The 27,963-nt window shown below is 41.9% G+C and overlaps 1 protein-coding gene across 3 annotated transcripts; it reads left to right on the top strand.

Moving 5' to 3' along the window:
• Positions 1 to 72: 72 nt before the first annotated feature.
• On the top strand, positions 73 to 27,959 carry LOC115137379 (neurotrophin receptor-interacting factor homolog). 3 transcript variants are annotated; one of them, XM_065024844.1, is made up of 7 exons: positions 79 to 615; positions 1,006 to 1,136; positions 1,290 to 1,454; positions 3,506 to 3,667; positions 23,937 to 24,048; positions 24,722 to 24,843; positions 26,349 to 27,959. In XM_065024844.1, exons 1-7 carry the CDS (start codon positions 327 to 329, stop codon positions 27,141 to 27,143), a joined length of 1,776 nt encoding a protein of 591 aa, XP_064880916.1. In that variant the 5' UTR covers positions 79 to 326; the 3' UTR covers positions 27,144 to 27,959. The 3 variants fall into 3 exon arrangements, with proteins under 3 accessions (XP_064880917.1, XP_064880916.1, XP_029529539.1); XM_029673679.2 differs by lacking the exon at positions 26,349 to 27,959 and having other exon boundaries at positions 84 to 615; positions 24,722 to 26,104; XM_065024845.1 differs by lacking the exons at positions 23,937 to 24,048; positions 24,722 to 24,843 and having other exon boundaries at positions 73 to 615.
• Positions 27,960 to 27,963: the final 4 nt, after the last annotated feature.

Below are 27,963 nucleotides of genomic sequence, written 5' to 3'. Positions count from 1 at the left end.
GGATGTGAACTAGGCTTTTGACCGTCGCAGTCTCTGGTCCACACTCCAGTTCAATTTGTGGCAGTAATGCATCACTAAATGCAACCATGCCAACCATTTAAGAACCACTGAAGAAGAACTGTCAACGGAAGTGAAAAGTAACCAAGAACAATATCCACGGCAGCGTTTTTATTGTTATATATACTTTTATTATCACCTTGAAACTCAAAATATTACTTATGTAACTGCACAGCCACACATACTTACCACAGGCAGTGTTAAATTCGCGTTGGAGACAGGCCTTGGTTGATAGATGTTATTAAGGTAACGCTAGCTAGTTGCTAACAATGGCTAACTGTAGGCCTATGGTTTTTCACACTCAAATAGCCTCCATTATGGAGGTGCTAGCGAATGCAGCCGTGGCAGATATCTGTAAACTCGTAGACGATGACTATGCAGTGTTTCGTTTGGAAATAACTCAAAGCCAGAATGAAAGCAGGGCATTGCGGAGAAAACTACAGCTACTTGAAATGAAGGTGGCACGGGAGCGCGCAGAGAGAACGACGCGAGAACGCGTCCTCGCCAGTGGTCCCAGTAGTGTCAAGATCCTCGACCGATACAAAGGAATGACAAGAGGTTGGCTACATTTTGCAGAAGGCCGATGCTGCGGGGCCTGTCGCCCAGATCACATCTGCGCATGTGTGACGTTAGATGTGTTTAACACATATGGTTAATCAGAATTGGGTATTGGTCAGTTTTGGGATAGTATGCAATAATTCCCCAGGTTACTTAGCTAACTTGCAGAAAAACAATATCATATTCCGACCAGATTGATTTACTGGCATTTCCTATTATTTACTAATATAAAACAATATGATGCATGGAACAGTAAATCAAGAAATTATAAGTGTTACCTTACATTCTTGCCAATTGTAGACGGTGTCAAAACTGTCAATAGTCTACAATATAGCGTTCAGCATTGACAGTACCTAACCAGTACCTCTTTCCCCCCAATCACTCACTCAGGTGAAGGACATCTCACTGGAGGGCACAGGACCTTTGTGAAGCCTGCTGGACACAATGCGTGGAGAGCTGACCAACCAATCACTGTTGATGAGGGGAGTGTAACCTCAACCCAGCAATTTATTGTGATAGAGGTTTGTGTAATAGTATTACATCAAAATTACAGTTCATCAAATGTGGCCAGTTTATTTCAGAAAGGCTCCCCTTTGCTATTCACTTGCTCACATCCCTACAGCGTTGTTATCCAATTCTACTCATGCACCGGTAATAGCCTTTTCTTGTGTCAGTCTGCAGATGAAAACGCAGCAGGTCCTGGGGTCAAGCTGGAGAGGACTGAACGAGAGAAGGACCAACGGCACCAGACTGGAGCACCGGCTGGAGTGGCGCCCTCTGTAGCCACCGAGGATCTCACCGCTGCGCCCCAGGCCAGGACCCGACGCAGGATCACGGAGGTCAGTGGAACGCTGAACGTCATCCTCAAGTCAGAGACAGACACAGAGACTTTAACTGTAACACAAAGGCTCTTACACACAGGATCTGACCACAGATCAGACCCAGAGAGAATGGGCAGTCGTCCTGCTCCCGGCTCAGAATACTTACCGGTATTTCACCAGAGCCAGGGGACGGTTAATTCCCGTGGAGATGGTGACACGTTCGACACTGGCGGTGATGATCCATCTTGTTCTTACGCTACAGAGATGAACCCTGGCAACATGCTCTTGGGTTTAGAGAGACAGACTGATCTGTCTAGAGGGGAATGGAACCGGTACAGTAGTAGTGTATACTCTGAAGGGTGCCTAGATAAGAAAGGGGAGGTTATAGTGGTAGATGATGTGACTGTGAAAGTGGAGGGCGATGCTCCTCCCACATGGAATGCAGATAGTCACCTAGGAGACGGACACTCACAGGACAGAGATTTATTTGATTACAGGGGAACCTTAGATACAAATCTAAATGTCACGACCCACTCCCCATTACACGCGTTCAGGGATCACGATGCCGTATTCACGTCGAAGGCACTTTCCGATTCACATGGCAGCGTTCTTTTCAATCAAGTACAGAACTCAAACGACAGGGCTATAGCCCAGGCTCAGGAAGGGGGAGCCACATCGGGCAATAGTAAAGAGAAACGGTTCCTCTGCATGTTCTGTAACAAAGGCTTCAGCTGCCCCCAGAAGGTGGAGATCCACCAGAGGGTCCACACAGGAGAGAAACCCTTCAGCTGTACCCAGTGTCATATGTGCTTTGCTGAGGCTGGCAACCTGAAGAGGCACCAGAGGGTCCACACAGGGGTGAAACCCTTCAGCTGTACCCAGTGTCAAATGCGCTTTGCTCAGGCTGGTGACCTGAAGAGGCACCAGAGGGTCCACACAGGGGAAAAACCCTTCAGTTGCCTCCACTGTGAGAAGAAGTTTTCCCGCCAGCACCAGCTGAAGATGCACCTGAAGGTTCACACGGAAGAGAGGCCATTTGCCTGTACGCACTGCAGGAAGAGGTTCTCAGAGAGGAGCTACCTTAGGATACACCAGCAGAAAAACCATTCCTCTCTATAGCATAGAAAGTAACCATTCCACTCGATAGCTTCTGATGTTTAGCTCAATCCCTGCATTAAAGGCAAAGATTAATTTTCGTTGTTGTCAGCAAAAGATAACGATAGTCATAGATTTCAGTGTTGAATATTTCTGGGTAGAATATTGCATCCAAACATTGTGTTATATATGGTATATTTAAGCCGGGAAAGTCAGTTACATATTGTGTTTGTTCTGTGGTGCCTATATAATGTTCACAAATGCCTAGTTCCTTACTTTCATTCAACTACTTCATCTTTTTCCTAAGACACTGAGAAAATGTATGTAGTTTATCTAGGTCATGCAGATTTTTTTGTTAAGTGTATGTGTGTGGTTTTCATATGGTGTATTTAAAACTGGTTTATGTTTAATAAACACAAAATGGTAATTTTCATTCTAAGACTTTCATTGAGTATATGTCACATCTTATCTCACCCTATTCTGCATACACATTACAGCGCTTCATAGCCAAGTTAGTCACTAGTTAACAAAGTCATGATTATGGCTAAACCCTGCCTATTTCTAAAATGTATCTTCTTAAAATTAGATTATAAACTTAACTACACTGCTATACCTTATGCCTAATCTTAAATTAAAACCAAATTTTTGTTTTCATTGTTTGTTATAGCCAAATTTTATTGTGTGGCTGTGTTAATCAGCGACAACCAATACCTAACAAACACCTACTGTACACGTCAAAAGATTTTAGTCAGGTTTGTCTGATGTTGACTTTTGACTTATCATAGCTTATCATATGTACCCTCAACATATTTATGTCCACCATGATGGGTTTAAAAACAATTAAGTAATTCTGTAAATACAGTATAGGACTCAAACGTAGTGGGGATGGGTAAGCACTCCATGTTGAAATTGTGTTTATCTGTGTACGTACCTGAGGGAGTATGTCTGTAATCTGTATCACCTGTCTCTTCCAGGAGGAGGGTCCAGAGGTACTGCTGGTGAAGGAGGAGGGGTGTGAGGAGGGTCTGGGGAACCCTGAGGGGACTATGGTCATGGAGGACAACGAGACTTCACCTCCTCCTGAACCCACAGAGGAAACAGCTGAGCAGCACAGGACCACACACAGTCTCACTGAGGTGAGTGCACTGTGAACTACTGTCTGAATGGTGTTTGGTCAGAGCCCGTATCCACAAAGCATTTTAGAGTAAAAGCTCATGAAAGCAATTGAACATGTTTAATTCACTCTCAAACTTCATCTGAAAGTTCAGCATTGATTATATTAAACCCAAGAACAGTTCTCAGTACAAAATATGCTAACATGATTGCCATTGCTAGCTAAATATCTAGATAAAACGGTTGCCTAGCAACAAATATCTTAAGAAGACATTGTTGAGGAATTGCACTAACTATCTTATGAATTAAGAACAAGGGTCCCCCAAAAATTCTTAAGATAGTTTGTAAGTTTTTGCATAAGATGTGTTTTGTGAATCTGGGCCCAGGTCCCCAGCTGTCTATATATTCATTATGATCTAAAAGGCAAAACTGATCTTAGCTCAGCACTCCTACTCTCAATGCCTTGAGTTTAAGACAAGAGTTTAGCTATCTTGGAATTAAGAACATTTCCAAGAACTTTATTTTCAAGAATCTAATTTCTTCTTAACTTTTTGCTTAAGGAGAAACATTATAAATAGTGTAAGAACATTTCCAATAACCTTTTTGAGGAATAGCAACTTTCATTTACATTTACATTTAAGTCATTTAGCAGACGCTCTTATCCAGAGCGACTTACAAATTGGTGCATTCACCTTATGACATCCAGTGGAACTTTCTTCTTATGTCTATAGTTAAGGAAAAAATGGCAGTTAAGAACACGTTTCTTCTTAGGAAGGTTTTGTGAATCTGGGCCCTGATCCTCGATCAGCACTTCTACTCTTGAGAAAAACGTCTTTAAAACTAATTATTTCTTTACAACACATCACACTCAACCAACATCAAAACACACCGCATTTCAACACATTACATCGTTCTCTCTCATCCTGGTCTAAATACGTTTTGACTGTGGGGTTTATTGTTGATGTACTCTTCTCATACTTTGTTTACTTGATATCTAGCAAACTCATTCAAAACTGTCATTGTCCCGCTGTGTTGACACTCGCGCACAGCCTGTCCTTGCACCCACTGTCACAGCGGATTAATGAAATGCATAGTTCGGAGAAAATATTTACAAAAATAAATGTTTTTCAAACAACTAACGTTAAAATAAGAGTACAAAGTGTGAACCACCTAGCTTTGGAGTAGTTACAATGTCTATTTCTCTGCCTTTGAGAGGAGCGGGCTAGTAGATACCCATAGACTTAGCAATTGCACTAAGCTAACTACAGTATATGCTACCTTCAACTTCCTTCAAACTGCATGCAGAGACATAGAAATGGTATCCATGAGTTTGTCTGACTGGGTAATTATGAAATCACCAAAGATACCAAAGTATCCATTTAACCAATTTACCAACTGGTGATTTCACCAGGCAGGCCAAAACTCCATCCCACCAAAACAGGCTGAAATTTCAGGCAGACTTTTTAAACAGCTCTTACACGAAACGGCATTATCATAATTTTCACAATTTTACATTATTTTTCAAACCTAATAGTGTGGAAATGGATATAAAATACATATTTGACTGCACTAGGCCTTTGAGACTAGATTTATCAAGACCTGGGCCCGTATCCACAAAGTCTCAGAGTAAGAGTGCTGATCTATCCAAATAACCTTACTCATTATGATCTAAAAGGCTAAACTGATCCTAGATCACTCCTACTCTGAGAGGTTACTTCATCCTATGGTACTACAGCCATGACATTTGTTTACTGTTGCTAGAAACTAATTTAATGGGGCAAGTCTTGGAACAAATGAAGAAAGATTTTGAATGAGAAATATATTTAACATCTTACTCACTGTTAGCAGTTGATGTTATTCTTCAATAACACAAACTCCAAAGCAAATCAGTGGGAGAAAAATAGATTTATTTGAAAAGGACAAATCATAGATGTTATGCTGGGAGGTAGATGTTCATTCCCCCTGTCCTCAGATTTTCTCCACAGAACAAAGAAACAGGATGCCACTTATAACACCCCACACTAGCCTGGGGTTGACCAATCAGATGACCTTGCAGTACAACTGGGCCAATGGCCAAATAACAAATATTCTGTTCCAGACTCAATGTACAGACCAATGAAAACATGACACACGTAGCTCTGAGTTCAGGACTGACATTCCAAAGATTCTAAACAGCTGTTTAACTGAAAACCAACTATTTCCATTGACAATTCCCTATTGACCATTAGTACTCTATTTAGTTTTTAGTACTATCGTGTTCTCATCCTCTGCGTTGTGTATTTATCTTCAAAATAGTATTATAATCACCCAAAGCAAGGGGAATGGCAGTGCTGTTCAATAATACTATTAAGCACAAGTTAAAGTCTCAGTATGTTGAGCTCAACTGTCAATTTATTTTCAAACATGTTATATTGGGCAATGCAGAAGTGCTTATTGTGAATATTTATGGGCTGCTGAGTGGAACAGCAGTCTAAGGCATTGCATCTCAGTGTTAGAGGCATCACTACAGACCCTGGTTCGATCCTGGGCAGTATCACAACCGGCTGTGATTGGGAGTCCCATAGGGCGGTGCACAATTGGCCCAGCATCTTCCGGGTTTGGGCTTGTCCGGGTAGGCCGTCATTGTAAATAAGAATTTGATCTTAACTGACTTGCCTAGTTAAATAAAGATTAAATAATGAGGATATGCCTTTGCTTTTTTTCTGATATTCAGTGTCGACTATACAATTTCCCAGAAATACAAAATCTAGAATATTACTATTAGATGTGCTCATTAACAATGGGCTTGTAGACATCTGGCGAATACTACATCCAGTAGACAGAGTATACATTTTACTCTCCAGTCCACAAGGTCTACTCCAGACTAGACTAGTTTTTTTGTTCCAATTTACAATCTGTGACAATGGATAACATTTTTATCTGATCAGTCAGGTAAAGTTGGTTGTTGAAATAGAGGTAAACCTAGGGCTGTTGCGGTGACTGTATTACCGCCACACCGGCGGTCACGAGTCATGAAGGCAGTCAAATTCCATGTGACCGTTTAGTCGCGGTAATTAGGCTTCTCCAAGCTCCGATGCTGCTGATGGTCATTAGTAGCCAACCAAACGTGCTAACTGCCTGGTACTCAGCACTCTATTGTCCCTCTAACCACACTGAAATCAATGCAAATGTCTTCGAAAATCTAATCAAACACTTCTTGAGCTCCCATGAGCTCATGTTGTGCAACATTTCAAAAGGCCATGCAATTGCGTGAGAAAACAGAGTGATGGCCTCTATTAAAAATAGGAGGATCGGCGTTCTATAGGCTAGGCATGAAAATAAACCACGGGGAAGTGTCCTCCATTTGGTATTTAAGTGCATAGATGACATGTATTTTCTCCTGCTGCCCTGCATAAGAAACAATGCATTTTTTTGCGACTTTTTCTAATCGTAGTCACACACCTCATGTAGCCTAGCCCATAGGCCTATATGTTTCAATAAGGTTTGTACCACAACTAAAGTGGTCAAATAAGTTCAAAAATGCTTTCTCTAACGTGAACTTTCATGTGCCTTAATAACAAACTTGTATGCTGTCTGTAAATACAAATAAAATGGTTAAATTACAAACCTAGTTGGTTTAGCCAGAGAAAAAGACAGCAAATCATGGCTAGCGGGAAGGTTGCTAAAATAATGAGTGGGCTGGACATGCAGAGAGATTCGTTTAGATTATTCTGCCATATAGCACGTGCTGTCTATTTGAGCTGGTCAGTATGTCTAGGTAATCCTGTCTAACACTGCTTTTTTTGTAATGGATCCTGTAGTAAAAATGCATAAACCTAATGTCAAGTTAATAAAGTGTCATGTTAACTAGCTAACGTTAGCTGGCTGGCTCACTAGCTAATGTTATGTGTATGCTCTCTACTTTCTGGAGACCGAGTTTTGAAATCAGTGGAATTTGAGTATGATATCTAAGGAGATGGAGTAAACACCTGTCTCCGGATTACATCTTCAAACTAAGGGAAACCGTGGCATCCGACAGGAGTCGCGTCCAACCATGATGTATACTGGTAAGATAGTCTAGCTAGCTACATTTTCAGATATTACAGGTTTCTAGACACATTTGTTTGACTAGTTATAGCCTAATGTTCACTAGCTAGCATTGAACCTGGTTGGTTAGCTACCTGCAGATTCATGCAGGGTAGTAATGTCATGAGTTGGGGGATTATGGGTCATTGTTTACCTAGCTAGCTACACGTCTTAACAAAAGACTCTCGTCTTAATGTGCCAGAGCGCAGAATTACCGATGAATTTACGAACGCTCAACACCCGTTGAAAATGGCCGGTGTCAGTAAACGTTGGGAAAAAAGCTAAATTATATTGTTGCCAGCTGCACAGTTACAGTCACCATCACTCTGGATAATATGAAAACAGCCTAAACAGCTCTGCTAAGTCCAATAAAATGGTCAGAGTGGGGTGTTCTCTCATTATCTGTCTGGATGTAGCTAGCCAATGTTAGCCAGTTAGCTTGGGTGCTTGACTGCCGTTGTGAGGTCAGAACGGCCAGAGCGTCCAGTGTGAGCTCTGAACTCTAAACGCTATGAATTTACGAATGGACAATCTGACAGCACAGTGGCAGTCACCAACGCTCTGAATAACATAGCAGCCTAACAAGCGAGTTTGTTCTTAACTGACTTGCCTAGTTAAATAAAGGTTAAATAAAAATGTAAAATAATCTTGTAATTATGCTACCACTTTCCCCCATTTTGACAATTCTCTCAACTTAATCGCAGAATTACAAGACATTACACAGATGAGGAAACCAAATGAGGCCTCAAACAACTTTTAACTTCCTTGCACTAGTATATCATTGTAAATGATCATCTGTTGGTTCACTGAGTTTTTACCTTAATATAAAATATCCTTCATTGGGAATGATATAAACATTAAATATTGTTTCAAAAATTCTTAGCCATTACATTTTCCATCAGTACAAAACAATTCATGTCGATAAAGATAATAACATCACATTCTGTTGAAACAATTTTTCAAATTGGTTTAAATCGAATCCAACTTTATTTGTGACATGCGCCGAATACAACAGGTGTAGACCTTGAAGTGAAATGCTTACTTACAAGCCCTTAACCAACAATGGAGTTTTAAGAAAATAATAAGAGATAAGAAAAACAAATAATTAAAGAGCAGCAGTAAATAACAATAGCGGGGATATACACAAGGGGTACCGGTACAGAGTTAATGTGTCATTGTGCGGGGATAATATGCATAGATAATAACAGAGAGTAGCATCAGCGTAGAACAGGGTGGGGGCAATGCAAATAGTCTGGGTAGCCATTTGATTAGCTGTTCAGGAGTCTTATGACTTGGAGGTAGAAGCTATTTAGAAGCCTCTTGGACCTAGACTTGGCGCTCCGGTACCGCTTGCCGTGCGGTAGCAGAGAGAACAGCCTATGACTAGCGTGGCTGGAGTCTTTGACAATTTTTAGGGCCTTCCTCTGACACCGCCTGGTATAGAGGTCCTGGATGGCAGGAAGCTTGGCCCCGATGATGTACTGGGCCGTACGCACCCTCTGTAGTGCCTTGCGGTCGGAGGCCGAGCAGTTGCCATACCAAGCAGTGATGCAACCCGTTAGGATGCTCTCAATGGTGCAGCTGTTAAACCTTTTGAGGATCTGAGGACCCATGTCAAATCTTTTCAGTCTCCTGAGGGGGAATAGATTTTGTTGTGCCCTCTTCATGACTGTCTTGGTGTGCTTGGACCATATTAGTTTATTGTTGATGTGGATGCCAAGGAACTTGAAGCTCTCAACTTGCTCCACTACAGCCCCGTCGATGAGAATGGGGGCGTGTTCGGTCCTCCTTTTTCTGTAGTCCACAATCATCTATTTTCTCTTGATCACGTTGAGGGAGAGGTTGTTGTCCTTGCACCACAAAGTCAGGTCTCTGACCTTCTCCCTATAGGCTGTCTCATTGTTGTTGGTGATCAGGCCTACCACTGTTGTGTCATCAGCAAACTTAATGATGGTGTTGGAGTCGTGCCTGGCCGTGCAGTCATGAGTGAACAGGGAGTACAGGAGGGGACTGAGCCCTCACCCCTGAGGGGACCCCATGTTGAGGATCAGCGTGGCAGATGTATTGTTACCTACCCTTACCACCTGGGAGCGGCCCATCAAGAAGTCCAGGATTCAGTTGCAGAGGGAGGTGTTTAGTTCCAGAGTCCTTAGCTTAGTGATGAGCTTTGAGGGCACTATGATGTTGAACACTGAGATGTAGTCAATGAATAGCATTCTCACATAGGTGTTCCTTTTGTCCAGGTGGGAAAGGGCAGTGTGGAGTGCAATAGCGATTGCATCATCTGTGGATCTGTTGGTGCAGTATACAAATTGGAGTGGGTCTAGGGTTTCTGGGATAATAGTGATGATGTGAGCCATGACCAGCCTTTCAAAGCATTTCATGGCTACAGATGTGAGTGCTATGGATCGGTAGTCATTTAGGCAGGTTACCTTAGTGTTCTTGGGCACAGGGACTATGGTGGTCTGCTTGAAACATGTTGGTATTACATACTCAGACAGGGAGAGTTTGAAAATGTCAGTGAAGACACTTGCCAGTTGGTCAGCGCATGCTCGGAGTATACGTCCTGGTAATCCGTCTGGCCCAGCGGCCTTGTGTATGTTGACCTGTTTAAAAGGTCTTACTCACGTCGGCTGCGGAGAGCGTGACCACGCAGTCGTCCGGAACAGCTGATGCTCTCATGCATGTTTCAGTGTTACTTGCCTTGAAGCAAGCAAAGAGGTTATTTAGCTCCTCTGGCAGGCTTGTGTCACTGGGCAGCTCTCGGCTGTGCTTCCCTTTGTAGTCTGTAATAGTTTGCAAGCCCTGCCACATCCGACAAGCGTCGAAGCCGGTGTAGTACGATTCAATCTCAGTCCTGTATTGACGCTTTGCCTGTTTGATGGTTCGTCGGAGGGCATTGCGGGATTTCTTTTAAGCTTCCGGGTTAGACTCCTGCTCCTTGAAAGCGGCAGCTCTACCCTTTTTTGCTCAGTGTGAATGTTGACTGTAATCCATGGCTTCTGGTTGGGGTATGTACGTACTAGATTAGTACAGATTATGATTTTTCAACGCCGATACCAATTATTGGAGGACCAAAAAAGCCAATACCGATTAATCTGCCAATTTTTTATTGAATGAACACTTATTTTAACTTAATATAATACATTAATAAAATCATTTTAGCCTCAAGTAAATAATGAAACATGTTCAATTTGGTTTAAATAATGCAAAAACAAAGTGTTGGAGAAGAAAGTAAAAGTGCAATATGTGTTTTGTAAAGAAAGCTAACGTTAACGTTCCTTATACTATAGTATTGCCAGTGTAACAGTATAGCTTCCATCCCTCTCCTCGCTCCTCCCTGGGCTCGAACCAGCAACACAACGACAACAGCCATAACATCGAAGCAGCGTTACCCATGCAGAGCAAAGGAAACAACCACCCCAAGGCTGAGAGCGTGTAGCACGTGTTAACTAGCCATCCATTTCACTTCGGTTACACCAGCCTCATCTCGGGAGTTGATAGGCTTGAAGTCATAAACAGCGCAATGCTTAACGCACAACGAAGAGCTGCTGGCAAAACGCACGAGAGTGCTGTTTGAATGAATGTTTATACGCCTGCTTCTGCCTACCACCGCTGAGTCAAATACTTAGATACTTGTATGCTCAGTCAGATTATATGCAACGCAGGACACGCTAGATAATATCTAGTAATACCATCAACCATTTGTAGTTAACTAGTAATTATGATTGATTGTTTTTTATGCTAGCTAGCAACTTACCTTGGCTTACTGCATTTGCGTAACAGGCAGTCTCCTTGTGGAGTGCAACGAGAGAGAGGCAGGTCGTTATTGCGTTGGACTAGTTAACTGTAAGGTTGCAAGATTGGATCCCCCGCGCTGACAAGGTGAAAATCTGTTGTTCTGCCCCTGAACGAGGCAGTTAACCCACCGTTTCTAGGCCGTCATTGAAAATAAGAATGTGTTCTTAACTGACTTGCCTAGTTACATAAAGATTAAATAAAGGTGTAAAAAATGTAGATAATTTTAACAAATCTGCAAATCGGCACCCAAAAATACTGATTTCCGATTGGTATGAAAACTTGAAATCGGCCCTAATTAATCGGCCATTCCGATTAATCGGTCGAACTCTAGTACGTACGGTCACTGTGGGGACGACATCCTCGATGCACTTATTGATAAAGCCAGTGACTGATGTGGTGTACTCCTGATGTTGAAGAATCCCAGAACATATTCCAGTCTGTGCTAACAAAACAGTCCTGTAGTTTAGCATCTGCTTCATCTGACCACTTTTTTATAGACCGAGTCATTGGTGCTTCCTGCTTTAATTTTTGCTTGTAAACAGGAATCAGGAGGATAGAGTTATGGTCAGATTTCCCATATGGAGGGCGAGGGAGAGCTTTGTACGCGTCTCTGTGTGTGGAGTAAAGGGGGTCTGGAATTTTCTTTTCCTCTGGTTGCACATTTAACATGCTGATAGAAATGAGGTAAAACTGATTTAAGTTTCCCTGCATTAAAGTCCCCGGCCACTAGGAGCACCGCCGCTGGATGAGCGTTTCCTGTTTGCTTATGGCAGAATACAGCTCATTGAGTGCGGTTTTAGCTACGAAAAATACAGATGAAAACTCTCTAGGTAGATAGTGTGATCTACAGCTTATCATGAGATGCTTAACCTCAGACGAGCAAAACCATGAGACTTCCTTAGATATCGTGCACCAGCTATTGTTTACAAATATGCATAGGCCCCCGCCCGCACCGTGTCTTACCAGAGGCTACTGTTCTGTTCTGCTGATAGTGTATAACCCGCCAGCTATATGTTCTTAATGTCGTTGTTCTGCCACGACTCGGTGAAACATAAGATATTTTTTATGTTCAGTTGGTAGGATATACGTGCTTTCAGTTCGTCACATTTATTTTCCAGCGAACGTTAGCTAGCAGAACGGAAGGAAAGGGCAGATTAGCCACTCGTCGCCTGATCCTCACAAGGCAGCCTGATCTATTTCCGCGAAACCTACGTTTCCTTTTCCAGCGAATGACGGGGATCTGGGCCTGGTCGGATGTCCTTAGTATATCCTTTGCGTCCAACTCATTGAAGAAGAACTCCTCGTCCAATTTGAGGTGAGTAATCCCAGTTCTGATGTCCAGAAGCTCTTTTCGGTCATAAGAGATGGGTAGCAGCAACATTATGTTTAAAAAAAACTAATTACGAACAATGTGAAAAAACAAGCAAAATAGCATGGTTGGTCAAGAGCCGATAAGACGGCAGCCCTACCCTCCGGCGACATCATGTTTATACTCCCCTTATCACACTGTCAACCTCATCGCAGAGTCATAGGATCAGGAAATTAATCCTTAAGGAGTCATCTCCATCATCCAGCAGACCCAATCTGGAGAGATTTGTATAGAAACAAAACAAACAAACAACGCAACAATACACTTCTTCATATATCATCCGATACACTTCTACATATCATTCAAGGTGTGTAGACTTCAATCCAAAAACCTCAAAAGATTGGTAATTCCCCCATTTTGACACATGATTCACATAGTGACTGTGTAAAAACAACAACACTACTGGTTATAAAAGTAAAACCGAATTAGAATCACTACCCATAATAACTCCATGAAGAAAGAAATTGTACCCATAACTTGATTCAAGAAAATAGAAAAATGCCTGCAAACCATGTGGCAAAAACCAACAAAAATGGCCAGGCCTTATTTAATTTGGTAGCTCCTCTTTACCGCCGAATCCGGATACCTATAAAACTGCCGAATTTCACTAACTGCTCTCCCAAGGCCATAGCCTCAGGAAACATTTCAAAGTGAGAGACAATGACTACCCCCAATCTCCTGGAAGATAAAGTGTCAATTTCTTTAGCAACCCCAATGGTTTTAACTACAAACAAAACATGATTATAATAAGCCCATTTTACTCCCTCAAATCATGAATCGTTTGTTTTAATGTACCCCATTGCGCTTAATTTAGCATGCGCTACCCTTAGACATGGAAACGTGTATCTCGCCACCAAGTCTAACAATTCACTCCCATATCGTATTATATGACATTTCTCTCTTTTCCATAACCATATAAAATTATCCTGGTATTGTTACTAGACCAATGTCCAACGGCATATGTAATAGCTGTTTTGTCTTAAGATTGTTTATGTTAACCTTTTTTTAACTAGGCAAGTCAGTTAAGAACAAATTATTATTTACAATGACGGCCTACCCTGGCCAAACCCGGACGACGCTGGGCCAATTGTGTGCCGCCCTATGAGACTCCCAATCACGGCCAGATGTGATTCAGCCTGGATTTGAACCAGGCTGAATCACTCTGAGATGCAGTGCTTTAGACTGCTGCGCCACTCGGGAGCCCTAATACAGTGTTTCATTAAGTGGAATCGATAGCGTTTAAAATAAACAGACCCATAACCCCTTTCTGGTAATCTAAACATTGCAACCTGTTGCATTAATTTGGTATAAATATAAACCTGTTGTTTAACAAATGTAGAACCTTCAAAAAGTTGGTGCTGTCGCATCACCTTAACATTCAATACTTACTTTAATTACTGGACACTTCCACATAATGGAAACAGATTATAATTTTAAATGACATTACCTTCCTGCTTCATTTTACTGGTGTTACCTAAACTACAAAACCAAGCAACAATAATCAAAGAATGTTTCTCATACCTATACTTCAAATGTCCCACTGCCTGCTCGCTTTCAACCGTAGCTTATCTTTTTACACTCAAGGCTCAAACCCTCTACTCATCATTTAACCTTGTATTTAAACCTCAGCTTTTCAAATGACTAAAATATTGCATCAATGGAGTGCTATCAAAAAACTCACAAATAACATATTACCATTCACATACTGTCACCCATCTTAAGGTTTAGAAAATAAAAGAAACCAAACCATGATTATTCCCTCCTTACATAAAAAAATCAAATGTTTCCACGTAGTATACCCTAACAATACTACTCTATATTTTTAATACAAACCTCTGTTGGATATTCCCTTTCTGCTTCACACTTAGGAAAGGGGGATAACTAGTCAGTTGTACAACTGAATAACTTCAACTGAAATGTGTCTTCTGTATTTAACCCAACCCCTCTGAGTCAGAGAGGTGCGGGGGCTGCCTTAATCGACATCCACGTCTTCGGCACCCGGGGAACTTGCCTTGCTCAGGGGCAGAATGACAGATTTACTGGCTTAACGCTCTTAACCACTTGGCTACCTATTAAACGTCTATTATTTTAAGATGAACCTATAATGCACCAAATGTATAAAATACAACAGCCAATTCTTAATCAGTCCAAACAATTCAAATTCGAAATTCTTACTATCCAATTGACTTACTTACCTTTGTTACTAGCAATGCTTACTTCCAGACACAAACAAGAAAATACATCACTCTCCATTTTACTCACCTGGCAGAGCTGGTTAGGCTTTTTTTCCCAAGTTATTCAAAACGTTGGTGACTAACTGTGAAGCTGGCAATAATTTAATTTACGTTATTTTCCCTAATGTTTACTGACACCAGCCATATTCAACAGGCAATAGACAAAGCGAATTTACCAAGTACCCCATTTAACAATGTCCATGGAGAACGCACAATGACTAAAGTGGCTTGCGAAAGTATTCACTCCCCTTGGCATTTTTACTATTTTATTGCCTTACAACCTGGAGTTACATTTGTTTTGTTTTTTTTTTTTTGGGGGTTGTTGTATCATTTGATTTACACAACATGCCTACCAAGTTGAAGATGCAAAATATTTTTTCTGGTCAAACAGTGAAAAACTTGAGCTTGCCTAACTATTCACCCCACCAAAGTCAATACTTTGTAGAGCAACCTTTTGCAGTAATTACAGCAAGTCTCTTGGGGTATGTCTCTAGAAGCTTGGCACATTTAGCCACTGGGATTTTTGCCCATTCTTGAAAGCAAAGCTGCTCCAGCTCCTTCAAGTTGGATGGGTTCCACTGGTGTACAGCATCCTTTAAGTCATACCACAGATTCTCAATTTGACTGAGGTCTGTGCTTTGACTAGGCCATTCCAATACATTTAAATGTTTCCCCTTAAACCACTCAAGTGTTGCTTTAGCAGTATGCTTATGGTCATTGTCCTGCTGGAAGGTGAACCTCCGTCCCAGTCTCAAATCTCTGGAGGACCGAAACAGGTTTCCCTCAAGAATTTCCCTGTATTTAACGCCATCCGTCATTCCTTCAATTCTGACCAGTTTCCCAGTCCCTGCCATTGAAAAACATCCCAACAGCATGATGCTGCCACCACCATGCCTCGCTGTGGGTGATGGTGTTCTCGGGGTGATGAGAAGTGTTGGGTTTATGCCAGATATAGTGTTTTCCTTGATTGCCAAAAAGCTCAATTTTCGTATTATCTGACCAGAGTACCTTCTTCAATATGTTTGGGGAGTCTCCCACATGCCTTTTGGCAAACACCAAAAGTGTTTGCTTATTTTTTTCTTTAAGCAATGGTTTTTTTTCTGGCCACTCTCCCATAAAGCCCAGCTCTGTGGAGTTTATGGCTTAAAGTGGTCCTATGGACAGATACTCCAATCTTCGCTGTGGAGCTCCTTCAGGGTTATCTTTGGTCTCATTGTTGCCTCTCTGATTAATGCCCTCCTTGCCTGGTCCATGAGTTTTGGTGGGTGGCCCTCTCTTGACAAGTTTATTGTGGTGCCATATTCTTTCAATTTTTTAATAATGGATTTAATGGTGCTCCTTGGGATGTTCAAAATTTCTGATATTTTTTTATAACCCAACCCTGATCTGTACTTCTCCACAACTTTGTACCTGATCTGTTTGGAAAGCTCCTTGGTCTTCATGGTGCCGCTTGCTTGGTGGTGCCCCTTGCTTAGTGGTGTTGCAGACTCTGGAGGCTTTCAGAACAGGTGTGAGATCATGTGCCACTTAGATTGCACACAGGTGGACTTTATTTAACTAATTATGTGACTTCTAAAGGTAATTGTTTGCACCAGATCTTATTTAGGGGCTTCATAGCAAAGGGGGTGAATACATATGTACACACCACTTTTCTGTTTTAAATTTGTAAGATTTTTTTTAACAAGTTATTTTTTAAATTTCACATCACCAATTTGGACTATTTTGTGTATGTCCATTACATGAAATCCAAATAAAAATCCATTTAAATTACAGGTTGTAATGCAACAAAATAGGAAAAATGCCAAGAGGGATGAATACTTTTCCAAGGCACCATATACCATTTAGCTAAGCTAAGAATGACGTGAATAGTCAACAAATGCTGGACAGTTGAATAGCATATAGTTAATATACTAGCTCGATGCAATGATATACTATGCAGTTCATAAAGATAGCGCAAGCAACACTTAAGATAAACATTAAGCATACTACATACTCAAATTACTTCACAAATAGTACGGTTAGAGCGATTACGCTGATATAACGCTAATATCAATACACTGGTGTATTGAGCTAATGATTCTTCTTTTATATCATTGTGCCAAGTCATAATTGCATCCCTGAATTCTCTATTAGATTGGAATTTTCCTGTCAGCAGAGAAATGCTGCTAAGTTGATGATTAGATTTTTTTATATTTGTGCCGAATTGGTAGAACGCCTGTGCGCTTCTAGTAGTGCCTCCATAGCTTGGAAAAATAATTTATTCAATAAATATAGCATCTCATCTCTTACTGTGAAAAACACATTTTCAGGCCTTTTCTCTTTTTTAAAATTTTTATTGCACCTTTATTTAACCAGGTAAGCCAGTTGAGAACAAGTTTAACACAAAAGAAAATAATTATTTAAAAAAAAAACTATGTACAGTGTGTGCAAATGTAGAAGAGTATGGAGGTAGGCAATAAATAGACCCTAGAGGCAAAAATAATTACAATTGAGCATTTATACTGGAGTGATAGATGTGCAGATGATGATGTGCAAGTTGAGATACTGGGGTGCAAATGATGATGTGCAAGTAGAGATACTGGGGTGCAAAAGAGCAAGAGGGTAAGTAATAATATGGGGATGAGGTAGTCGGGTGTGCTATTTACAGATTGGCTATGTACAGGTACAGTGATCGGTAAGTTGCTCAGACAGCTGATGTTTAAAGTTAGAGAGGGAGATATAAGACTTCAGAGATTTTTGCAATTCGTTCCAGTCATTGGCAGCAGAGAACTGTAAGGAAAGGTGGCCAAAGTATGTGTTGACTTTGGGGATGACCAGTGCAATGTACCTGCTGGAGCGCGTGCTACGGGTGAGTGTTCCTGTGGTGACCAGTGAGCTGAGATAAGGCGGGCAATACCTAGCAAATACTTATAGTTGACCTGGAGCCAGTGGGTTTGGCGACAGATATGTAGTGAGGGCCAGCCAACGAGAGCATACAGGTCGCAGTGGTGGGTAGTATATGGGGCTTTGGTGATAAAACGGATGGCACTGTGATAGACTGCATCCAGTTTTCTGAGTAGAGTGTTGAGGGCTATTTTCTAAATGACATCGCCGAAGTCAAGGATCGGTAGGATAGTCAGTTTTACGGGGGTATGTTTGGCGGCACGAGTGAAGGAGGCTTTGTTGCGAAATAGGAAGCCAATTCTAGATTTAATTTTGGATTGGAGATGCTTTATGTGATTCTGGAAGGAGAGTTTACAGTCTAACCAGACACCTAGGTATTTGTAGTTATCCACATATTCTAAGTCAGAACCGTCCAGAGTAGTGATGCTAGTCAGGCGGGAGGATGCGGGCAGCAATTGGTTGAAGAGCATGCACTTAGTTTTTATAGCATTTAAAAGCAGTTGGAAGGAGTGTTGTATGGCGTTGAAGCTCGTTTGGAGGTTTGTTAGTACAGTGTCAAAAGAAGGTCCAGATGTATACAGAATGGTGTCGTCCAAGTAGAGGTGGATCAGAGAATCGCCAGCAGCTAGAGCGACATCATTGATATATACAGAGAAGAGAGTCGGCCCGAGAAGTGGACCCAGTGACACCCCCATAGAGACTACTAGAGGTCCGGACAACAGGCCCTCCGATTGGACACACTGAACTCTGAGAAGTAGTTGGTTTTGCCAAAAATGTATCGGAGGATGCATGACTTTCAACCCTCGTCTCTCCCAAGCCAGTACGGGAGTTGTAGCGATGAGCCAAGATAGTAGCTACTAACAATTGGATACCACGAAATTGGGGAGAAAAAGGGGGTAAAATTCAACAATAAAAAAACAAAAAGAAAGGAATCCTGAAACATCAATTACGGGGCATCTCAATTTGGTCAATGAATATACAGAGATTACTGGCTTCAGAAAAAAATAGAAAAAGTCAGAGGTATTTTCCCATCATCAAATAATAAGTTCATGCTTGAAAAGAACTTGGAAGCTATTTTGAATTCCTTGAAAGCAGCCTGTATGAGATGGTCCTCCCTCTTTTTTTATGTTCTGAGCAAGAATTGAAATAATACAAACTAAGCACGCTGCCTCTCAATCTACCACAATCCTTCTTTAAGAAGATCAATTAAATGATCAGTCAAAAGTTTGGACACACCTACTCATTCCAGGGTTGTTTTTTTTGTTTTTTTAAACTATTTTCTACATTGTAGAATAATAGTGAAGACATCAAAACTATGAAATAACACATTTGGAATCATGTAGTAACCAAAAAAAGTGTTAAACAAATCAAAATGTATTTTATATTTGAGATTCTTCAAAGTTGCCAACCTTTGCCTTGATGACAGCTTTGCCCACTCTTGGCATTCTCTCAACCAGCTTCATGAGGTTTCATTTCATTGAACAGGTGTGCCTTGTTAAAAGTTCATTTGTGGAATTTATTTTCTTAATGCGTTTGTGACAAGGTTGGGGTGGTATACAGAAGATGACCCTATTTGGTAAAAGACCAAGTCCATATTATGGCAAGAACAGCACAGAAAAGAGAAATGACAGTCAGTCAATCTGGAAAATGTCAAGAACTTTGAAAGTTTCTTCAAGTGCAGTTGTAAAAACCATCAAGCTCTATAATGAAACTGGCTGTCATGAGGACCGCCACAGGAAAGGAAGACCCAGAGTTACCTTCAAAGTAGCAACCCTTCTCATTGGTGACAGCTTTGCACACTCTTGGCATTCTCTCAACCAGCTTCATAAGGAATGCTTTTCCAACAGTCTTGAAGGAGTTCCCACATATGCTGAGCACAGGCAGTCAAGCCGACAGAGAAAACAATTACATTGAAACATAATTTGAATGAATTGCAAAGTTTCATAAAGGATGTCCATTCCAAAAACCACCTGGCATCCAGGGTGTAAAAATAATTATTAAATAAAAAAACAAGGGGACTACACCATCCTTTAAGGGAAAAATGGGATGAAGATCATTAAATACAAGAAATGTAATGGGAAAAGGTGTCAACACTGTTTTAGAACGCAAAGACATTCTAAAACACATAGTTTAGCATAATATAATCAACTGAACGCCATGTAAAATGAACAAGGCAAAAATGACAACTGACAGCAAATATTGGAGATGTAAATCAGATGATACTGGGCTTTGAAGCTACTGCCTTAGAGTGAACAAAAACAGAGAAATGTATGTCATTTGTAATTGATACCAAACGTGTATTGATACCAAATCATTATACCAATCAATAAAATATAATTCATACAAATCATGTAAACAATGAGGAACTGTTGATATTTCTTTCTCTGTGACTGCAATTGTATCATTATTCATATGGGGCGGCAGGGTAGCCTAGTGGTTAGAGCGTTGGACTAGTAACTGAAAGGTTGCAAGTTCAAATCCCCAAGCTGACAAGGTACAAATTTGTCGTTCTGCCCCTGAACAGGCAGTTCAACCCACTGTTCCTAGGCCGTCATTGAAAATAAGAATTTGTTCTTAACTGACTTGCCTAGTAAATAAAGGTTATAAAAAATATCAATTACCTATTTATTTGTTTCAGCCCTCCCATATATGCAACAGTATATTTTATTTATTTTTGGTGATGAATTCATATGATATGCAAAGAAAATAAATTTAGATTTAAATTTAGGTTTCAAGCTTATTTCCTGCAATTCTACACATTTTGTCATGGGGTGCAAAGAAAATGTTTCAGTTTTAAAGCTAATTTTGTAGCAATTCTACACAATTCTCTCCACCAACAAGAGTGGTGTGAACAGTATTTGTGCCTATAGAAATAGACGTGACGCGTACGGGGGATGTTCCCCAATGCTGGAATGCGGGCCCCTGAGTGAAAATGTTTCAGAACACCTGGTCTACTAGCTCTGCTGATTCAGCCTCCCTCTGTGCTCACTAAGCGTCCAACTGCGCATGTTCTTCCCCAGTAAATTACGGCTCAAATAAACAAGTCTCTGAATAAAAATGGTCTTCTTCTACCTCCAAGTCCGACATGATTGATCAAATTTTATGATGATTTGCCAATTAGCAAGCTAGCTACTTTAGCACGTACGCAACAGCTGGCTGCCTCCCAGGAGTTTTGTTTACAAAACCACATCAAGTCTCAAAGGAAGAGAGAGCAGGCAGAACCCAAAGTAGTCCATAAATCAGGAAGTTGACAGAATCTAATTTCTTACAATTATCAGTAATTTTAACAAATGTATAAATATTGATTACTATGTAAGACAAATTACCAACCACCCAGCTATGGAGAAGTTAGGTCTATTTCCCTGCTTTTGAGAGGAGCTGGCTAGCTGATACCCATAGATTACCAACAATTGCTCTAAACTAATGATATGCTACCTTCAAATTGCACGCAGAGACACATAAATGGTATCCATGAGTTCGTCTGACTCTGGTTAAGAAATTCCAAAATACCTAAGTATCCTTTTAATAGACCAATAATAGCTCGTTTTCAGTTTTCCCCTCCCCACTCAGACCACTCCCATACAGTCCTAGCTAAATTATTGCTTGAGAAATTGCTCTTTGCTAAGAAGCTATTTATTTGAAAACAATCACAGTAAGGTACTTAATTGTTACCCAGAAATACACTGCTCAAAAAAATAAAGGGAACACTTAAACAACACAATGTAACCCCAAGTCAATCACACTTCTGTGAAATCAAACTGTCCACTTAGGAAGCAACACTGATTGACAATAAATTTCACATGCTGTTGTGCAAATGGAATAGACAACAGGTGGAAATTATAGGCAATTAGTAAGACACCCCCAATAAAGGAGTGGTTCTACAGGTGATAACCACAGACCACTTCTCAGTTCCTATGCTTCCTGGCTGATGTTTTGGTCACTTTTGAATGCTGGCGGTGCTTTCACTCTAGTGGTAGCATGAGACGGAGTGAGTCTACAACCTACACAAGTGGCTCAGGTAGTGCAGCTCATCCAGGATGGGGCATCAATGCGAGCTGTGGCAAGAAGGTTTGCTGTGTCTGTCAGCGTAGTGTCCAGAGCATGGAGGCGCTACCAGGAGACAGGCCAGTACATCAGGAGACGTGGAGGAGGCCGTAGGAGGGCAACAACCCAGCAGCAGGACTGCTACCTCCACCTTTGTGCAAGGAGGAGCACTGCCAGAGCCCTGCAAAATGACCTCCAGCCAGGCCACAAATGTGCATGTGTCTGCTCAAACGGTCAGAAACAGACTCCATGAGGGTGGTATGAGGGCCCGACGTCCACAGGTTGGGGTTGTGCTTACAGCCCAACACCGTGTAGGACGTTTGGCATTTGCCAGAGAACACCAAGATTGGCAAATTCGCCACTGGCGCCCTGTGCTCTTCACAGATGAAAGCAGGTTCACACTGAGCACATGTGACAGACGTGACAGTCTGGAGACGCCGTGGAGAATGTTCTGCTGCCTGCAACATCCTCCAGCATGACCGGTTTGGTGGTGGGTCAGTCATGGTGAGGGGTTGCATTTCTTTGGGGGGCCGCACAGCCCTCCATGTGCTCGCCAGAAGTATCCTGACTGCCATTAGGTACCGAGATGAGATCCTCAGACCCCTTGTGAGACCATATGCTTGTGCGGTTGGCCCTGGGTTCCTCCTAATGCAAGACAATGCTAGACCTCATGTGGCTGGAGTGTGTCAGCAGTTCCTGCAAGAGGAAGGCATTGATGCTATGGACTGGCCCGCCTGTTCCCCAGACCTGAATCCAATTGAGCACATCTGGGACATCATGTCTCGCTCCATCCACCAAAGCCACATTGCACCACAGACTGTCCAGGAGTTGGCGGATGCTTTAGTCCAGGTCTGGGAGGAGATCCCTCAGAAGACCATCCGCCACCTCATCAGGAGCATGCCCAGGCATTGTAGGGAGGTCATACAGGCACGTGGAGGCCACACACACTACTGAGCCTCATTTTGACTTGTTTTAAGGACATTACATCAAAGTTGGATCAGCCTGTAGTGTGGTTTTCCACTTTAATTTTGAATGTGACTCCAAATCCAGACCTCCATGGGTTGATAAATTTGATTTCCATTGATCATTTTTGTGTGATTTTGTTGTCAGCACATTCAAGTATGTAAAGAAAAAAGTATTTAAATATTTCATTCATTCAGATATAGGATGTGTTATTTTAGTGTTCCCTTTATTTTTTTGAGCAGTGTACTTATATTGAGATAAAAACGGCTGCATTGAACCTTTAAGTCTGGGACCATGACTTTGAATTATCAAACCATTAAAAGGGTTTGTTTGGGATTTTGCTAATTAAGCTCTTTATCTACTTCCCTAGAGACCGATGAAGTCGTGGAAACCATTTTTACGTCTGTATGTAGGAAGTTAAAGGTAATTTTGCAAGCCAGTGCTAACTAGCTCAGCGTAAACACTGGAAGTATTTGGGTACAGCTGGCATTCTAGGTGTACCCAAAGACTTCCATTCTTTGCGCTAAGCTAGTTAACATTGGCTCTGCAAATTACCTTTAACTTCCTACATACAGAGACGTAAAAATGGTTTCCACGACTTCATCGGTCTCTAGGGAAGTAGATAAAGAGGTTAATTAGCAAAATCCCAAACAAACCCTTTTAATGGTTTGATAATTCAAAGTAAACTAAACTGCCTGCATACTGGACTCAGAGACATAATAATGGTATACACCAGTTCATCTGACTATGGGAAAGTAGATAAGGGCTTCATTCCCAAAATCCCAAACTATCCTTTTAAAGAGTGTCAAGTAAGCAAATCGCCAAACATGTTTGCATAGCAATCCCTCATTGCCGAATTAGAAGATGCTCCATAGCAGGGTGCTCATATCAGATTTCTTGATCCAACATCCTCTCACTCTGTATCTTTTACAGTCAGTAGACATGGAGGATGGGAAGCCTGATCTGCTGCTGGTCAAAGAGGAGACAATAGAAGATGGACCAGAGCGCATTGACCTGCTGAGTGGACTAAAGATGGGGGAGCAAGGTAAGGGAGACACACATATACAGAACATAATAGATATACTTCAATGGGAATAGTGATGTATCTACATAAAACTGAGTATATCAAACATTAGGAACACCTTCCTAATATTGAGTTGCACCTCCCCACACTTTTACCCTCAGAACTGCCTCAATTCATCAGGGTATGGACTCGACAAGGTGTCAATCGTTCCACAGGGATGCTGTCCCATGTTGACTCCAATGCATCCCACAGTTGTGTCAAGTTGGCTGGATGTCCTTTGGGTGGTGGACCATTGTTGATACACACGGGAAACTGTTGAGGGTGAAAAAAAAAACAGCAGGGTTGCAGTTTTTGACACAAACCGTTGAAAGGCACTTACATTTTCTGTCTTGCCCATTCATCCTCTGAATGGCACACACACACAATCCATGTCTCAAGGCTTAAAAACCCTTATTTAACCTGTCTCCTCCCCTTCATTTACAATGATTGAAGTGGATTTAACAAGTGACATCAATCAGGGATCATAGACTGACCAGTTAAAAACTGTCATGAAAAGAGGTGTTCTTAATGTTTTGTATACTCAGTGTATGTTTATAACAAACATAATGTATAAACTTGATGATTTAATTGACTCAAACTCCATATGTAGAGTTCTCTGCATGTTTGTAAAGTATTTTGTAACCTTTTCCTGAAGGTGATTGGCTAGAGGATAACAGAGGAGACTGGGTGGCCATCTTGGATACCCAGACTGCTGCAGCCAAGGGCCCAGGGGACAACATCACTGAGCAGGCCAGGATCAGAGGCGAGATAGTGGAGGTCAGTGGATGGGACAGCGTCCTCAACTCTGGGCTGGGGAACAACACTGTTAACCACAACCAGAAACAGACAGTTGAACACAAAACAACATCCAAACTTAGTCTCCATGACAACAGACTGGATGAAACCAGGACGAGGCGTAGATTTGGTCTGCAGGGACAGGGAGGTGTCCATATGAGAACAGACACAGACTCGGCTAGCGATGCTCCGTCCTGCTCCTATAGTTGTGATTCAGAGAGACTGATGGCGCCTCAGGCCCTAACAGATGCTGCCTTCAGCCTGTCTTCTATAGGATCTATCAACTGGAACATGGACCCTGCAACAACACAGACACTCCCTGGCCTTCATTCTCCTCACACTCCTCTGATGTTAAACCAGACCTCAGACAATGCCGGTGCCTCAACATTAAATGGCTACACAAGACCATTGACAAATGACCGTAGTAGAGACAGAATCAGTAAAGGTGGCAGCGCCAAAGAGAAGCGCTTCCAGTGTTCGTTCTGTAGGAAAGCCTTCAGTTTCCCCAAACAGGTGGAGATCCACCAGAGGATGCACACGGGGGAGAAACCGTTCGGCTGCCACCTGTGCCGGGCCAGTTTTTCTCAATCGTCCAGCCTGAATAGGCACCAGAGAGTCCATACAGGGGAGAAACCCTACAGCTGCCCCCAGTGTGAGAAGAGATTCTCCCGCCAGCACCAGCTGAAGGTGCACCTGAAGGTCCACACGGGAGAGAGGCCATTCGCCTGTACACACTGCGGGAAGAGGTTCTTAGAGAGGAGCTACCTCAGGATACACCAGCAGAAAATGCACATGGCCCATGTATAGAGGATAGTGACATATAATGTAGTACAAGTTAGTTTGTTTGTAGTTCATTTGTATTGAGTATAGTGACATGTAATGTAGTTAATTATATTGTTTTTATATGTAGTGTGGAACTGGAGGAGGTGGACTGAGGAAATCATGAGTATGATGAGAGAGTAGATGATATGGTGATGGTGTCTAAAAATGCTTCATTGATGAGTGACAACCTTGTCCTGTTGTTTGATCTGGTGTTTTATAATGAGTGCCTTCATTCATGTTTACTTGACATAAAGTAGTGAAGATGTGTGTAATGTAATGTTGAACCTTTTCCCAAAAATTCTAGTTACCATAGTGAAGTTATTCTACTTGTCACGTATCATTTTGTGTAATAAAAGTACTGTACTTCACGTTATGTGAGTGTATGACCATCTTGTTGAAATTAAATACAACATTGACTCTGCGCTGACTGACTTGGTTATTTTTTTATCATTTCAGGGACTGAGTTTCCCTTGTCACAGTCGAACCAACACATATGGACATTATTTATAATAAACTCCAATGGCTCCATATTTTTGGGTACTTGAATCACAGTGTTAGAGGTGGGCTTGACTATGGCTAACATTTGATATGTCATGTTTCTGTTTGTACAGCAAAGAATGACTTCTATAAACCTGTATATTATCTTCTGTACAATGTGTTTACAGTCTGCAGTCCATGAGGACCTGCTGATAACTGGTGTTCCTGGCGGGAGAGACCGTACCCTTGAGGCGGCTGGTCACAAACCCTGGCCCCGGATCAGAACCCTGGATCAGGAGCCGTTGCTCTTCCTCCCCGAGTCTGAACCAGGACCCAACCACGAGGGACAGAGACTCCACCACCACACAAAACAAAACCAGTGGACAGGTGGACTGAACAACCTCAGCCCTGGTGTTCATCAGAGAGACAGAGGCTCCAGTCAGGGATCCAGTCCGCAGCCCAGACCCTTCTCTTCACAGTCTCAGTGCAGGGATGGAGCAGGGCCTGGGGCTGATAGAGATAGACCCTCCTGTTCCTATGATATGAACAGAGCAGGTCAGCCTGGGCATCATCCTTCACAGAGAGTGGTGGGAGATCCCCCTGGGCCTGGGTCTAGCCTTCCACAGCTGCTTAATTGTTACCCCACGAATACAGACAGGGTCAGTATGGGCAGTCACCACAACAGGTACCTAGCCTATAACACAGCACACAATCCCGACAACACCCAAACAATGGCTCCATGTCATGGAGGGCTCTCTGGTGTCATTGGGTCAAAACGTGGGAGCCCAAGCATTGGGACCGACGCCGACAAGCCATACGCCTGCCCTACATGTGGGAAGCGATTCGCTAAGGCGAAATATGTGAAGCAGCACCAGACCGTTCACACCAAGGACAGCTTCAAGTGCAAACTATGTTACAAGAGCTTCTCCTTCCTAAGTAGCCTTATCAGACATAGGAATGTTCACAATAGGGAGAAATCGTAGCTTGAGATGTACACGAGGGATGTCTGGGAACTCGATCAAAATAAAAAAACAAGTCTCTCAGTTGAGCATCTGGATATGATCACATTCTCACATGATACAGACTTGTTGTTTGGTGTGCTGTCATAGCCAAAACACTGTCGTGTTATTGAAGAGTAACACTATTTCCCCTCTGAATGCTTTTTCTTATGTTCTATTCATAAAACACTTTTATAACACCTTTATAACAAGTCAGGTGAGATGACCCTGAGGTCATGCTTTCATTGGGGAAGAGGTCCAAAAACAACCCCTTACTGTGTCCCTTTCCCCTATTGCTCTCCCATGGCACTGGGTAGTAGGTAGGAGTTCTCCTTAATCAGATATCTTTCATCCTCCCCTCTATCATCTCATATCTGTTATATGGCTGTAGCAAACATTGCCACTCAATAATTGACTTACTCAGACACTCGGCTATATTATACTGATGTATGTCAACTGTTTGTTAAGCTTGTGAACTCTGGGGTTTTTCTTACCTATCATCTATGGTATGGGGTCTTTACAAACAGTCCTTGGCCTCAAGCTGTTTGCAGTAAATGGCCTGAAGGCTCCAGGTCTTGTGATGACGGGTGAAATAATAAACATGAACGAATGTAACCCTGTACTTGATATTACAACCTGGAGTGTATATCCTTTTAACCCTTTGTTAAATTGTCATTTGAAACAGGCTTGTGTAAATACATGTTTTAAGAGAGAGAGAGTAAATCTAGGCTAGAATAAGTATAGTTTAATATTTACCTTACTGATGTGATGTTGATGGAATAAAGTAATTCCTTGATTTTACACT

The sequence above is a fragment of the Oncorhynchus nerka genome, linkage group LG11, assembly GCF_034236695.1.
Source record: "Oncorhynchus nerka isolate Pitt River linkage group LG11, Oner_Uvic_2.0, whole genome shotgun sequence".
Lineage (NCBI taxonomy): Eukaryota > Metazoa > Chordata > Actinopteri > Salmoniformes > Salmonidae > Oncorhynchus > Oncorhynchus nerka.
This window is presented reverse-complemented; position numbering and strand designations above follow the sequence as displayed.